At 39.3% G+C, this 16,726-nt stretch overlaps 1 protein-coding gene across 5 annotated transcripts in view; it reads left to right on the top strand.

Moving 5' to 3' along the window:
* MED14 (mediator complex subunit 14) overlaps window positions 1-13,456 on the top strand; it is a 66,300-nt gene extending 52,844 nt beyond the window's left edge. For 3 of the 5 annotated variants that reach the window (XM_049107423.1, XM_025468830.3, XM_025468832.3), the window contains 8 exons: window positions 1,828-1,959; window positions 3,750-3,932; window positions 4,772-5,007; window positions 6,976-7,155; window positions 7,709-7,816; window positions 9,504-9,629; window positions 10,059-10,251; window positions 12,824-13,456. In XM_049107423.1, the coding sequence (XP_048963380.1) occupies window positions 1,828-1,959; window positions 3,750-3,932; window positions 4,772-5,007; window positions 6,976-7,155; window positions 7,709-7,816; window positions 9,504-9,629; window positions 10,059-10,251; window positions 12,824-12,897 (1,232 nt within the window). In that variant the 3' untranslated portion in view covers window positions 12,898-13,456. The remainder of the gene's footprint in view (window positions 1-1,827; window positions 1,960-3,749; window positions 3,933-4,771; window positions 5,008-6,975; window positions 7,156-7,708; window positions 7,817-9,503; window positions 9,630-10,058; window positions 10,252-12,823) is intronic. The other 2 variants (XM_025468831.3, XM_025468833.3) reach the window with 2 other exon arrangements.
* Window positions 13,457-16,726: the final 3,270 nt, after the last annotated feature.

Genomic DNA, 16,726 nt, shown 5'->3' with positions numbered 1-16,726 from the left:
CACTGAAGGTCATTGAAGGCTGAGTTGAGTGGGTGAGCTCAGCCCCTGCGGAGTACGGGGAGCTGCTTCTCAGATGTAGGAGCCTGAGAAGGAGCTGCTAGAGAGCAAGGAGCAAAACAGGAGATGTGGGCATAGAACCCAAGGCGTATGTGTTTCTAGGATACGAAAGAGGTTTTATGTAAAGGAAGCAGAAGTAATTATTTTGGAATAATTATAGTAGCAGACAGGTATACAGTGCTTGCTATGTGCTAAGCCGTATGTATGAGCACTTTATCCATTGAATCTCCACAGCAAAACCCACAGCTGAATATCTAAATATGACGCTTAAAGGTTAATCAAGTTGATGGACATACTTAACTGCTTGTAAGGCACTCCATTAAGCACAGAACGTAGAAAATAAATTCTCTTAGGTAGTAGTAAGAATTTGAAACGCATAGATACTGAGGAAAGTGATGGTAATGTAGTTTCTCTGTGTAACATTTATTCGCGGTTTGAGGAGCATAGGTCCCCCTTTCCTGATCCTCGGTTGAAACTAGTCCTCTGGCTAAATCCCATCTTTAAGCTCATTGCTCTCAGTTTTTTAATATCTGCCATCTAGGCCTCCACCCTGAGCTCGAGTCCTGTGTTTTCTAGCTGTCTAGTCAGCATGTCCTTGTGTAGACAATGGCTGAGACTTAACTCCTCTAACATTTCCCACCCGCCTACCCCCCAGTCTGTCCTCCCTCCTCCACCTCATCTCCATAAATGGCAGCCTCTTTCTGCCTGCAGCCTGGCCAGAGCTGTTAGAGTCTTGCTGGACTCCTTTCTCTCATACCCACTTGAGTCAGCCCCAGACACTGCCTGCCCTGTACTGAGAATTTATCCAGATTCTAACCCTCAGCCTCTACCCTCAACCGAGCCATTAACTAGCCTTCATTTGGATTATTACTGTTCCCTGTAACTGGTTTACCTGCCCCTGCCCTGTAGTCTCTTTTTTACACAATGACTATAGAGTGATCCTTCTGGAACAGAAGGTAGTTTATGACTCCTTTGCTCCAAACTGCAGTGGTTTCCCATCTCATTCAGGGTAAACCCTGAGTCCTTGGAGTGGCCTACACGTCCCTGTGTGATCTAGGGAACCCGACCACCACCCTCTGTCCTCATCTCCCATTTCCCCGTGGCTCCCACAGATCCAGCCATACCGGCCCCCTACCTGTTATTTTTACTGCTGCCTTTGGGGCCTTTGCACTAACTCTTTTTTTTGCCTGGAATATCTTACCCCCTGGGTATCTGCCCACCTTACCCTTCACTTACCCATGTGACCCCTTAGAGTGGTCTTCTTGTGTTGCTTTACAGAAAGAACAGCACCCACCTCCACCATTACATGATACTGCGCCCTTTCCTTGCCCTGGTTTTCTCCATAGCACTTACACTACCTGATACACATTTGTTGTCTTTCTCGTTCTACTAGAATAGAAGTTCCACGAGGGCAGTAATTTTTGTCTCTTGGCAACTGCTACATCCCCAGTGCCTACAGCAATGCTTGGCATGAAATGAACGTTCATGCCCACTTGCTGAAAGAGTGAATGAGTGAATAAAAAAGTACACTGGGTTTTGTTTTTGTTTTTTTTTTTTAAGCTCAGTCAATATAAGAGCTAGAATTTGGGCCCCATGGAATTGATCTCTCTCTTTTTCAGTAACAAAATCATTCCAGATTTTCTTTGTGCTATTTAAGGGAGCTTTACTGCTTATTTCTTTAATTTGTAGAGAGAGTCTTAACTTGAGGTCCTTGGCCAGGACATAGTATGTGTCCTGCGAAGATCATCTATAATTATTTTCCTTTATTAGGAAATCTGCATGCTGCCAGCTCCCCCAGTGGGGCTTTGAGAGCCCCTTCACCAGCGTCATTTGTTCCAACTCCTCCCCCATCCTCGCATGGAATCTCAATAGGACCAGGGGCCAGTTTTGCTAGTCCACATGGTGAGTCCATACGTGGAAATCGCGATTAGCATAAGAATTTGACGTGAAAGTAGTTTTTTGTTAAGTAAGTTATTTTCTTATTGCAAACTTAGCACATTGTTCGTTGGGGAAATCACAAAAGAAAATGAATTTGTCCTGATCCCACCATCTCTAGATCTACCAGTTAGTCCATCTACTTTGGACTCCTCCCCCCTCCCCCACTCTGCCTTGCACTTCCCATCACGCACCCCATGCTTGCCTGCCTGCTCGCTTCTCTGCTGCTCTCCACCTGTCTGCTTGTCTATCCGTTCAAATACCCCACCCCCCACAATTGGGACTGTACCATATGTATTGTTTTGAGACTTGAATTTTTAACTTTCTAACTAAAAAATTCTATTTTGAATTGGTTCGAATAAAAAATAGAAGAGGTAGCCAGTGAAGTGTTTCTGTGCCACCAACCACCTAGTTCCTCTTCCTAGAGGCATTCAGTGTTCTTGCAGAGATGATGTATGTATAGACAAGCAGATACTGTAAGTGTTCTCTGCCCTTTCACACACGTGACAGCATACTTCAGTGCCTTACTTTTTTCATCTATTTTTCCTGAATGCTGTGCCAAATCACAACATAAAGAACTTGCTCAGTTTTTACAGCTGTGTAGCATCTGTGATTTTACTCTCTAGTATTAATATTGTAGGAACATTTCTGTCAGTAAAAACTCTACATCATCATACTAGATGGCTTCATAGTATTCCCTTGTCTTGACATACCATAATTTAATTGCCCTCCTTATTATATGTTTAGAATGTTTCCATTTTTTTTACAACTAAAAATGGTATCATCTCTGCTCACATGATTATTCCCTTAGGTAAGTTCCTAGACGTGGAATTGCTGCCTCAAAGGGTTTGAGAAATTCTAAAGCTTTTGAAACACATTGCAAATTGCTCACCTGAAAGGCTATACCAATTTCCTTTAGCATCAAACAAGGATGTCTATTTTCCTTAATCATTGCCAACACAGGGTATTATGACTTTCAGAAATCTTTGTCATTTGATTGGTGAAAAACGGTATCTTATTGGTTAAGATGTGCATTTCTTGATTATTAATTATGTTAAACCTTTTTTCTTTCACAAGTCTTTGGTATTTCTTATTTTATCCCTGCCTCTATGTTCTTGTGTGTTTTCTTACCAATTTATAAGACTTCTAAGTTAGGATCGTTTACTCTGTGATATATGGTAAAAGTATTTTCTCAGTTTGTCATTTGGTTACAGAGGGGTATAAGTAATATGTTAAGGGTGTCTACAGGATGAAATTTAAATATCAAATTGTTCAGTAATTTGCTGCTTTCAAAACTTGATTCTTGGTTCGTTTCTCAGAAAGAAAAGGGAAAAATTTCCCTCTCCTCAGCCTTGAATAGAATGAAAAACAATTTGTCAGGGTTACTTGAAAAATACAAGATTTCTGGCCCTTAAATGAGCTTTGAGTTTTTTTTCCTTGACATTTTCAAAGATATTTGCAAATAGGTTTTGAAAGTAGTAGGTTGTTGCATGGTATAAAGTAGATTGTTACATGTTGCACATGTTGAAGCTTGTGTGAAGGTAAATTTTATCCTTTCTAATGTTGTATCATGTATAAAAGTACATAAACTACACAAAATAGAGAGATTCAGATGTGCCATGTTAAGCATCATACTTCCATGAAATAGCAAAAGAAAAAATGATCACCTTGTAAAGGGTCGAGCATTTCAGCACTGCCAAGTACTTTTCAGTTGTTAAAATACAGGTTTTGAAGACCATCTGTTTACTTGTTTACAGGAACCCTAGACCCTAGTTCTCCATACACTATGGTGTCACCAAGCGGACGAGCTGGGAACTGGCCAGGGTCTCCTCAAGTGTCTGGCCCCTCACCAGCGACACGCATGCCTGGAATGTCACCAGCCAATCCATCACTACATTCTCCAGTTCCAGATGCTTCTCATTCCCCTCGAGCTGGAACAAGTGAGCATCACCATCACTTTAGTGTTCATTTTAGCCTAACCTCCAAATGACCTATTTTTTTCTCATCCTCACATTGGAAAGTTGTGACCTACTTATTAAATGGGGATACTTCATAACTTAAACTTTTAGCCCTTTAGCAAATTGGTTAACAATAGTTAATTTGCATAGTCAAGCAAAATGTAAGAAAGGGAAATGTCTCCAGAAATCTTTTGAGGTGAGTCCCAGTGCCTCTGTTATGCCTACTAACTTAGCTGCAAAACTAGACCTTGAAAGGACACCTAAAGTTAACTGACAAGGTTGTGTAAATTAACACAGGAGAAAATAGCAGACATAATGTTCGTTTTCCAGGCTCTGCTTTGTTACTCACGTGTCTGTGGTCAGCTCCCACATGGGCTGGGGCCTGGCTGGTCTAAAATGGCCCCAGCCAGCATGGCTTCCTCTGCTCCATGTGGTCTCATACTTGATCACAGCCTTGTTCATTTGGTGGCTGGATGGGGTTTCAAGAACATGAGCGAAATCCTAGTTTGTAGTTGGCATCACATCATTTCCACTGCATCCTTTCAGTCACAGTAAGTCACAAGGCCAGCCCAGAGTCCGGGTCAAGAAATAGACTCTGCCCCTCAAAGGGCTTGCTATAAAGTCACTTTGCAAGGGACCAAGCTACAGGGAGAATAACTGGCCATTTTGCTGACAGGAAGCTAACATGATTGTTACACCACAAGGAGTAACGAAAACAGTATGGATTGCTTTAGAATATCAAAGATTTATAATAAAAGCAAAACAGAACAATGGAACCGTGTGTTTTTGTAAATGAAATGACATGTTTTCCTTCCCAAAAGGTTCCCAAACTTTGCCAACAAACATGCCTCCACCTCGTAAACTACCTCAGCGCTCCTGGGCAGCCTCCATACCTACCATCCTCACACATAGTGCCTTGAACATTTTACTGCTGCCCTCTCCAACACCAGGCCTTGTACCTGGCCTGGCAGGTAGTTACCTTTGTTCTCCGCTTGAGAGATTCCTTGGATCGGTCATCATGAGACGGCACCTTCAAAGAATCATTCAACAAGAAACGGTATGGGTACTAGTGAACTCCTTGGTGGTGATTGTTGGAGGTGGGTGCTACGTTGGCCCACGGAGTGACATCTGAACTAAGATGATGTTCCCTCACTTCTGTTAGCTTGTTGAAACTGCTTTCCACCCTGCTCTAGCATTAAAAATGGACTCCACATTTTTCTTTTTCATTCTTCTGTTAACATGCTCCTGCATTTTATAGTTTGCTGTGCTATGGCTGACATTAGGGATCCGTAGATAGGTCCCACGGGGTCCCCATAGTGCCATTGGACGAATGGACCCTGGATCAGCCTTTGCGGAGAGTAGCATACAAGCAACTATTGGCCTTCTGGAATCTCTTGCAGGCAGGCGGACTTTGAATCAGATTCTCCATTGAAATCAACTTATTTATGATCACAAGCTTGAAAGCTCCTTTTTAGATACATGAACAACTGAACTGATTAAGAAAAAGACTTGTGTCCGATGGTGATACCCTCAGGAGATAGTGCAGAGTTGTTACTACCAGTTCTGGAGTCCCAACTGTCTGGGTTTGTACCCAGGCCATGCTACCTGCTAGTACAACCTTAGGCTAGTACAACCTTTACCTTTCAATAAGGGTAGATAATAATATTTATATAACTCCTAGCAATTGTGGTAGTTGGAGGTATTTCACATAAAGCCCTTAGCGTAATATCTTGGTATCGCTCAGTATATATTAGTTATGTATAACTCTTGATATATGTATGTGTTAATGAGGTAGAATGGTGAATGTTTAAAATACCCACTCCATGGATGGCACCAAGCTATTTTGCAACCTTTATATACAGATTTGAAAATTACAGAGGTTTTAACATAAGTTAAATAATTAGCATTTTAAAAAATGATGATTATGAGACCTGTGGTCTATCCTCACTCTGCCACTTAAGAGCCATGGAAACTTTCAGCTCTTTTTGAACCTCATTTTGCTCATCTGCATAATCAACGTGTTACACTAGAGCAGAGGTCAGTAAACTACTGGCCCAGGGAGCAAGTCCTACCCACCACCTGTTTTTAGTAAAGTTTTAGTAGAACATAGTGGCACCCATTGACTTACTTATTGTTGATGGCAGCTTTCAACTATGATGGAATCATTGAGTAATTGTGACAAACCATGTAGCCTAAAATATTTATTCACTATTACTTTACAGAAAAATTTGCCAGCTGCTGGGCCAATATAAGGTCCCAGTCCAGATCCAACATTTTATAATGGTATTCTTTATTCTTCTACTGTGCCATTAAAAAAAAAAATTCTCGTGGAAAATTTTATACTTAAAAGTTGAGAGTATAATAGTATAAGAGTATGAACTTCTATGTTCTTATCACCTACCCTCAACAGTGAACCCCTGTCAATAGTTTTCTCTATAGCTTCTTCCAGATGGTTTGACAGCAAATCTCAGACGTTGTTTCATCCATAAAGACCATTTCTTTATCATCAGATAGCTAGTTGGTGTCCAGATTACCCAAGTTGTTACAGTTTTTACAGTCTACAGTAGAACCCAAACAAGTCTTTAAGTCCCTTTTAAACTGTAGGCTCCCTCTCCATCTCTTCTACATTTTATTTGTTTGTTGAAGAAACCATATCCTTTGTCTTCTCGAGTTTCTCAGTCTGGATTTTGCTGATTGCCTCCCTTTGGAATTCCTGAACATGTTCTTTTGACCCTCACATTTCTGTATTGGTCCACCCTGCGGATCTAACTACCAAATTCCAGCTCAAGTTTTGTTGTTGTTTCATGAGGATATTCCATAGATTTTGTTCTATTCTTCCATTGAGAGACCCCTAATGTGTAGTTCCTTTGGGATGTTAGCAATTGATGGTGCTCAGTGCCTAGATATTTTTGTTTGGGAACAGTTATCAGCTGAGTTGTTTTCCCTTTGAAACAGTTCTCTCAGCAACATTTTCATTTTCTCTTTGTCTTACATTTTAACTCCGTGCATCCTTCATGTTTTGCAGCTGCAGCTGATAAATTCCAATGAACCTGGAGTGATCATGTTTAAAACTGATGCGCTGAAATGCAGAGTAGCCCTTAGTCCCAAAACCAATCAAACACTTCAGCTAAAAGTGACACCTGAAAATGCAGGACAGTGGAAACCTGATGAACTTCAAGTTTTGGAGAAATTCTTTGAAACAAGAGTATGTGTTTCTTAATGCATAGTTTTAATACAGGCATACCTTGTTTTATTGCACTTTGCTTTCTTGTGCTTCGTAGATACTGAATGTTTTTTACAAATTGAAAGTTTGTGGCAGTCCTGCATGGAGCCAGTGTGTCAGGGCCATTTTCCCAACAGCATTTGCTCACTTCCTTCCTGTCTCTTTGTCACATTTTGATACTTCTCGCAATATTTCAAACTCTCCCATTATTTCTTATGGTGATCAATGATTGTGACTCACTGAAAGCTCAAGTGATAGCATTTTTTAGCAATGAAGTATTTTTTAAGATAGGTTCTTTTTTTTTTTTTTTTAAGACATAACACCATTGCACACTTAATAGACTACAGTATGGTATAAACGTAACTTTTATATGTACTGGGGAACCAGAAAACTCATTTGACTTGCTTTATTGCAATACTTGCTTTACTGCGGTGGTCTGGAATTGAACTCACATCTCCAAAGTATGCTTGTACAATCGACAAAAGGGAAGAGTCAAAGTAGAATGCAGAGTAACTTGCTTTATTCATCCCTATAGGTTGCAGGACCGCCATTTAAAGCCAACACTTTAATAGCCTTCACCAAGCTGTTAGGAGCTCCTACACACATCCTCAGGGACTGTGTGCATATTATGAAGCTAGAGCTGGTAAGTTACAGAGAAATGCATACTTCTATGTAAAGCAAGGTCTGTCTGTGGAGGTTGGAGTGGGTGGGAGCAGTATTTATTGGTTTCCACCTATTTATATGTACCTTCTGTTTTTCTCCTACTTTTCTTAATTTTTAAGATTTTATTTATCTTTGAATAGGTAACACAGCCCTCTTTTAATTTTTGAATTTAGATCAAGATGTGATACAGGGGGAAATTTCCCACATATCCCTGTCTAGCTGTCTAGTCTCCCTCCCTACAGACAACCCAAGTTACCAGTGGCTTACCTCTTAAAACAAATATATTTAATTCACTCTTCCTGCTCTCGGATACTGAAATGATGCTCCTGTGGCTTCTTTTAATACTGTTGTAGATTCATTTTATAAATTACTTCTTTAGGTTTTTGATCCATTTAAAATATACCTTGTTGTCAAATGTGAGGTATGGATCTAGCTTTTTCAGATGCCCCAAATTGCCCTAATATCATTTGTTAAAAATTTCTTCTCTGGAAGAGATTAATCCCTCTTCTTTCCTGTGAAAATATACAGTTCTATAAATGGAATTCAGGTGACAGCTGATTATATTTTTCCAAGCTTACAGAACTTTCAAATGTTTCTAGTATTGTTTTGGGTAATTCCAAATACCTTACTCCTTTTTCCAGTTGGTGTTTTACTATTAGTATCGGGACAGGAATGTTCCTTTGCTAATAGTCAACATTTGGCTTCTGCTCTGGTAGCCTATAGGAAACATTATTTGTATCAAAAAGATACACATTTGAGTTTTTGAAGGAATAGGTATTCATGTGGCTGAAAAGAAAAAAAAAAAAAAAAGTACCAGTAGGGGCGACTGGGTGGTTCAGCCGGTTAAATGGCCAGCCCTTGATTTTGATCTCAGGGTCCTGGAATGGAGCCCTTAGTCCAGTTCTGCACTCAGCGGGGAGTCTACTTCAGGATTCTCTCTCTCTCCCTCTACCCTCCTCCCAGCTTGCATGCGTGCGCGCGCACGCGCGCGCACACACACACACACACACTCTAAAATAAATAAATCTTTAAAAAACAAAACAAAAAACACCAGAGAATACAGTTTAAAATTATTAACACAATTTGACAAGTATGTTTTAGAGAAGGAGTTGGGAATGAGCCTAGGAAGTCTGGGCTGGCACCAGTTAAGAAGGGCCTTGAATGCCAGGTCTTGGTCCTGGCAGGGGAAGGGAAGGGAACAAACAGCATGTGTTACTGCATGTCACTAAACATTTGTGAGGTCGATTAGAACTGTGCTCTAGGACATTCTTCTGGGAATGACCCTGGCAGTGGTAGATGGAGTAGCTGGGAAAGGAAGCCACTGGAAGGGACCATTAGGGGTCACAAGAGAAGTCACAAATCCTGGAGCTTGGTGGCATCCATGAAAATAGAGCTGTGGGAACAGATGCCTGAGATACCAAGGAAGCAGAATCCATTGGCCTTGGGAATTAACGGAGTGGGAGAAAAGGAAGGAAACATATCACCTAGGTCTGGAGTTGACTTTTCATGTAGTAACATCATGTATGCATTTTCTTTGAAATAATGCAGGCTATAATCTTTATGTTCTGTACATAATGGAGTATAAAATAAAATTCTGACCTTTCAGACTCCTCTACTAGGATGTAATTTTAAATGTTCACATGACTTTATCATGATTTCAAAAACAGTTTCCTGACCAGGCAACACAACTAAAATGGAACGTCCAGTTTTGCCTGACGATCCCTCCCAGTGCGCCTCCAATTGCACCCCCTGGGACACCTGCTGTGGTGCTGAAATCCAAAATGCTATTTTTTGTAAGTACTCCCAGCACATGTGTGAGACAGAGTGTGTGTATGTGTGTGTGTGTGTGTGCATGCGTGTGCTGTCGCATGTACAGAGCCCCCGAGGAAAAAGCCATGTGAGGATAATAGGACAACTTTTAGATTACTGCAGAGTTAACTGTCACTGCCAAACACAGGCTCAGATCCTCAATTGTCAGTGTAGACATGATGTACTCCCCGTCCCTTCAGTAATAACAGAAATGTATTGAACTCTAGGCAATTGTGTGGCACACTTGCATCTTAACCATAATATTCAGTTGTCCCTTTTGTCATCTTTAGTTTTCTTTTGCCTGAGGTATCTTAATCTGATAGAGTAAATAATAGCACCTTTGATAAATTTAGGCAAATGTTTTATTTTCTTACTACGTTTTTATTCTCTTTGTATGTGTTGTGTGTCTTCAGCTTCAGCTAACTCAGAAAACATCGGTCCCTCCCCAAGAACCTGTTAGTATTATAGTTCCGATCATTTATGACATGGCTTCAGGTACAACCCAACAGGCAGACATTCCCAGACAGCAGAACTCTTCTGTTGCTGCTCCCATGATGGTCAGCAACATTCTGAAGAGGTTTGCAGAGATGAACCCACCACGACAAGGTACATGACCAGTAGATGATATTTTATTGCATATATGTTATAAAAGTTTTTTTGAGAGATTCCTCCTCCTTCCCTCTGCTCCCTCCTTACCTGCCTCATCCCCAATTCTAGTAATAGAGCACTGATTGCTGTGGCCCTCTTAATGTCTGCCTGTCGCTTTCTTCCTTTCTCACTGGTTCTTCATTTTTGTCCATGTCTCTGCTGCCTGGACCTCATTTTTGTTAGTGATTTCACTATCAGGACTGACCCAGTTGCTAATGCCAGAAGCTTGTATTTATAGCACACATTGCCACAGAGCCCTAGGTTAGGATGATAGACTTTTTCATGGCTGTGAATTCCTGCCCTCCCATTGATACCTGCCACTCTGTATGTCACCAGTTGAAATGCATGTTGGTTTCTCATATTTCATGGTTCAATCATGAATAGAATATTATCATTCAAAGTTCTGTATCTTCTAAATGTTTTGTGAAGAATAAAAGCTGATACAAATGGCATCACTGCTTTTTTGGGCTTCTTATATAAGTGTCAGGCGGGTGCAAGTGAACCTTTTCACCAAGTGCACAATGAAGCTCTCAAACAACATTTTCAAGGAACCCTGAATGTTTCTGGCAGGTAAACAAGGTCCCTTCCATACTGTGGTAGCCTACACGTAACAGCACGATTCCCAGCAGTGCTAACTGGTCAAAAACCTAAAGTTCAGCAAGGAGAACTTTTCTACCATTTTGCCTGTTGCTATTTTTAAGGAAATTAAATTTGAATTAAAATTTGCTTATTTCTGATGTTAAGGAAGTCCTCTGTAGCTTTCTGTTTAGAATCGCATGACAACAGAGTTATGTTTATAAATGAGGGAAAGTTGTTCTCTGAAACATTATTTAGGTACCACAGTGTTAAAACTTTACCAGAAACAGGAATCATGGGAGAAATTACACTTTCAGCTATTTATTTCTCCATATTGTATATACATAGGCAAGTTTTCACTCACATAGAGTTTACAAGGATTGCACTGGGCAGTAGAGAAGAGTATGCTTCTTTTGTTGTGATACTTCTTCCACTTCTTAAAATTTTCTGCTTCCATCTTTTGACTTATCTCTTCTTTCAGCTAAAAATAGGTCCTTAAGAATCAAAGTTCAAAGCTGAAGAATTTTCAGAGTAGCAGTTCGGTAGAACTTTGATGATAAGGCCATTCCTTCACAAGCAGATGATTATCATTATTATGTCTTGTGGAATTTACAATTAAAAGAATGTGTTGATCCTCTTGGGATCAAATAAGTTTTTCTACGTATCAATAATGAAAATGTGTTTTTAAAAAGGAAAAAAGATGTAACTTTTCCTTTTATTTGAGAAATTATTGGGATGCTTTAGGAATGTTTTTTTTTTCTTTTCTTTTTTCAGTCTTTTTTGTATCTACCTTAGACTGGGCAAGACTGGGGTTTCTTTTTTTTTCTGTACCAGTTGGAGGGAAGCTTGCAGTAACTTGCACAGGGTTACTGCACACCCCACCCTTTGCCAAAAGGCCATTATTCAGTTGAGGCCTCCAATTCTCTCACTTGCAGCCACTGTAGCATTACGCCATGCACCAGGAAAGGGACTCAGCTTTTGGTTTATATTCTTTACAGCTGGTTTGGGTTTATTATATTTAAGTATGTGTAATGTTCACAAGAAGTAAGAGGCAGGGTCTTTGGTTTCTTTGAGCAAAGGGGACATTGAAAGGATGAGTTATGAGCCTCCCCCACAACCTCCCCCCCCCCACCTGCCCCAAACAAGTCTTGTTTTTGGATTGTTGTTGTACCATACTTCAGCCTCCCTCCCCCGCAACCCATCACTTCCTCCCCTCCCAGTGAAGTGCTTTTAAGAAAAATTAGTTTTCTTTTTATTAATTGATATTAATGTTGAACTCCAGAAGTTGATCTTTTCCTTTAAATTTGAGAAAACTCCAGTATATGTCATAGAACAGCACTGTCCAATATAACTGTCACTAGCCACGTGTGGCTATTTAAATTCAAGCTAGTTAAAATTAACTAAAATTTTAAAATTGAATTCCTCAGTCACACAAGCTATTGCAGGTACTCAGGAGCCACAGTGCACATATAGAATATTTCCATCAGCACAAAAAGTTCTATTGCACAGTGCGGTCACAGACATTTTTATCCAGCCTTTAAAGCAACATTAGAAGGACATCATTGATGTTGTAACTGATGCATAAATCTAAACTAGATATTTTCATTAGATTCAAATGCAGTCAGTAGCCTTGAAACCCAAATTTAAAGGTTTATCCAATGCTCCAGTGTTTCTACAGAGAAACTTGAGGCCTATCTTCCTAAATCCAAACCCAACTGGAACTTACCCAGAATTTCCCCATGAGAAGAAAAACAAAACCTGAATCAAGTATCATTTGATACTTAGCAACAAAGCTTAATAATTCCCTATAACCTGTGCAGTTAAAATTTATACTTTTATTTTGACCCTTGAAGTTCTTGCTGATTTTAGATTTAATTATCCCTACCCCCACCGGTGTGTTGACATCATCTTTCCTGTATTGCGAATAGCTAATGACCATTTTTCTCTGTTGCAGGTGAATGCACAATATTTGCAGCTGTTCGTGATTTAATGGCTAATCTTACACTGCCCCCTGGTGGGCGTCCATAGACACTATTGTTTTTAAACCAGGAAGGCTGACAAATGAGACAAAACAGCAAAAAAACAAAAAAATAAAAAAACAAAAAAAAAATCTGAATTTAGCCTTCAGTTTAAAAAAGGACTTTTTTGACTTTAAGAGCTAAAATATTCTAAACTGGCAAAAATTTTCAGGGTGCACTTCTTTCATCAAAAAGACCATCAATCTTTTGTATAGTGAACTTGTATAGTGTGTTTAAATGGGACACATTTCAAACTAGGTAAAACATTGGTGTCCGCTTGCCAGTAATAGATTTAATATTCTGTTTTATACTATAAAGTTATGGAAATGCCAAACTTGTTTATTTAATTGTTTTCTTATGTTTTGGGTGTAATAGTCCTTTTTTTGGTTTTTGTTTTTTAAGGCAGGTCTGTCATTTTTGAATACTGTAAAACTGTGATAAACTTTATATTGAAGCTGTATTTTAATATGCCCGCTTTGAGTCCTTACATGAAAATGTTCTGGGAGTTGTTATAAACACATCCCAAAGAAGCAATATTTAATAAAACTAGGTTAAAAAACAAAACAAAACAGTGACACTCACTTGTGTGTATATCAGCTTTATAGACTTCTCCTGGCCTCCTTTATCTTTCAGCTGGTGGGGCCAATAATTAATTTCTAATGATACATGTCTGAAATTTGACCAGAAACCTCTACTTCTTTGTTTCAAGTTTAATTTATTTTCTTCAGCTATTCCTAACTTGACTGATGGTGAATATTTAGCACCGTAGTTGTCTTTCAGTGTAGGATTTGGGTAAAAAAGAAGGAACCAGTCTTTGAGAAGAGACAGTGAATAGTTCATATTGATCAAGGGTCCCAAATACTACAATCATTCTCATCTGTTGAAGATATGGAAACTTTTCTGTTAGGCAAATATAGTTTATAGGTTACTTCTGCATACAGCATTAATTAGGAAACCTAGAACTTGAATGCTCCACCCTTGCATTAAATTTCTGTGACATTTTCTTTATCTTGCTTAACTTCTGTCTCCCTTTCCTTCCCCACCACACTTGGGGTTGTTCTAAACAATCCCAACTTAATTCATTATCAACAAAACAGTAAAATGTTTTGCTTGGAAGAAACCTGGTACAGCGCCCTCACTTTGAAGAAGTCAACTTCAGTGCCGTCCAGGGTGAAGTGAAGTTTCTGGTGCTGACCCATCTCAGCCGAGTTTCTTTTGGAGCACTGTGCTGTCTCTCCCAGTCAGTCAGGGACTTTTTTAAGCTTTAAAGAATGTGATCAGAAGCAAAAGTCTTCTGGTGACCTAATATTATTTGGGACCGTTTTTTACAGAGTTATCTGGTCACTGGAATATTGGCTCTCCAGTGAATTTTAGATGCTCTAATTCCACTTTAAGATGACTTGAACTTCTGGTAACTATCAACTACCAAATTCTAGTTTCAGACATCTCACTGCAGCTGTATCCTATCTGTTCTCAACTTTGCTTGATTCTCTAATCACTTCTGGTCAGAGTCGAGGCCTTCTCTGCCATTCTTCAGTGTCTTATTTCTACCTTTATCCCCTGCTTCTTACCCAGCTCTGCCGCTGTTCAGGAGCAGGTGACTGGACTTTATCCTTCTTTTAACTTATCTTTTATCCTTTGTTTTTCTGTTCTCCTTACAACGGGAATCACATCTGTTTGGCAATCTCTAACGTGTCTTTATCAAGGATCAGCCCTTTTCTGTTGGTAGCTGAGTCCTTTCTTTCATGTAGAAATCCTTCGTGCATATACAAGAAATGTATTTTTATCTGCAGGATGATATTGTCTCAAATTTTATGAAGGAGTAAACTTCTCAGATATTCTCCCTTTTAAGTGTGGTTTTGAAACATTAATTGTATTTTTTAAACATGATGCATTCAGCGGACACTTTTCTGATTATAACTCCTCTCTGAATGCCTCGTGCAAATCAAAAGGTAGGATTCAGTGAGCAGAATTTGCTTTCATTGCTTAAGAAGGATAAACCCATGAATACAAATTTTGATATTATGCTTGGTACTTGGAATTGATATACAGTTTATTAAAGCTTGAAAACACTAGAATTCAAATCTTAGGTTTCAGGATAAACCATGTCTTTTGCCTCTTTTTATTACCCAGGTTCAATCAAAGGGACGGGATGCCCATAGTGATTTTCTCTGATGGGTCTTTTCAGTGTGATTTTAGTATATTTGGTAATAAAATTTATACAAGTTTCAGAGAACTACCAACTCTCTCTAGTTAATTTGCACGGAGATGTTTTAGATAGTAATCTGGTTTAGCATTAGTTTGATCTCGAAAGAAGAAATTAGGTCTGATTTGCCATCTCTTTTTCTTTTTTTTTTTTTTTTTTTTTCATTCACGGAAATGCCATTTTGGAAGGTGTAGAAGTACTTTCAGAATTAGTGAGGAAGAAGGTGAAAAATTCAACAGAACATACCCAGTTTTTAAATAGCAGGGCTGAACCTTATGTTTGAAAGTTAACTCTGAGCTAGTGTAAGCAGAATAAAACATAACTGATTTTAATTTAAATACCACTAATAACTGTGTTGAAGTTCATACAGTAACTCATTCAGCCACAGAATACTAATCATTTGTTAGTAACTCTTTGGATCATGATTAATTTGATAACTTCAAGAAGAATCCAATTGCTACACAGAAAAGTTCCTTAAAAAAAATTTTTTTTTTAGTTATTCATGAGAGACTCAGAATGAGAGGCAGAGACATAGGCGGAGCGAGAAGCAGGCTCCATGCAGGGAGCCCGATAAGGGACTCCATCCCAGGGCTCCAGGATCACGCCTTGGGCCGAAGGCAGTCACTCAACCGCTAAGCCATCAGGCATCCCAAAATGTTCCTTTCTTTCATGACTTTTTTTCCTCAAAGAACTACCCGTTATATTTTACTTTATATTATCCAAGTTCGTGATACAAAATCAATATACAGAAAATTTTAAGAGAACTTCTCAGGTAACTTTAGAGGCAGAAAGGAAAAACATTAATGTATATTTCATTATTTCTTGTGGAATTTCCTCTTTCATTTGGTTTGATGAGAGTGGACAATATGTCTAAAGAAATGATTGGAAATTTACTTAGGGTGGATTTAGTATTGAGGTTATTAAGAAAAAAGCAGAGCACAGCCAGCATTGAGCTGCACAACCCCAGAAGACCAGATCTCAGTTTTCTATATAGTGCGTCCACTTTTCCAAGTGGCCAGTGATTTGTTCAAATACCTTGCCCAGGAATATGACTGGTGGAAGGGCACATTTAGAACAATGTAAAGTAATAGCTAATATTTACTGAGAGCTTACTATTGCCAGGCACTATCCTAAGTATTTCAATGTGTGTTTAATTCTCACAACAACTCAGTGGGGTAGGTATTAGTACCCTCCTTTTACAGATGAGTAAACTGAGGCCCAGGGAAATGAAGTAGTTTGCTGAGATCAAAATTGTTTGCTCAAGATCAAACAGTTAAAAGGGGGCAGTTTGAATTCAGAGCTAGAGCTCCCCTACACACTGTGCCACTTTGCTTTTAACCAGGAAGTCAGCAGAAGGTTCTGTCTATAGACACTTCTCCCAGAGCATTTTGACTACACACAACTTAAAGTTTTCCAAGTTCAAGAAGCTCACTAAATAGCCCCCAAACTGAAAGAACCTCTTGTCATGACAGGATTGACAGTCCATTGCCTTCTAATCCTCATGGCACTTACTTGGAAGTTAAGACTGCCTTAGGTAAGAAGCACTAATTGTAACAGACTACTAAATCATCATCTAAGCTGGATGCCTCAGGACAATAGTGGAAGAAGCCCTTATATGGCTTGGGGTAGTGCA

Source organism: Canis lupus, chromosome X (assembly GCF_003254725.2).
Source record: "Canis lupus dingo isolate Sandy chromosome X, ASM325472v2, whole genome shotgun sequence".
In the NCBI taxonomy this organism is placed as follows: domain Eukaryota; kingdom Metazoa; phylum Chordata; class Mammalia; order Carnivora; family Canidae; genus Canis; species Canis lupus.
This window is presented reverse-complemented; position numbering and strand designations above follow the sequence as displayed.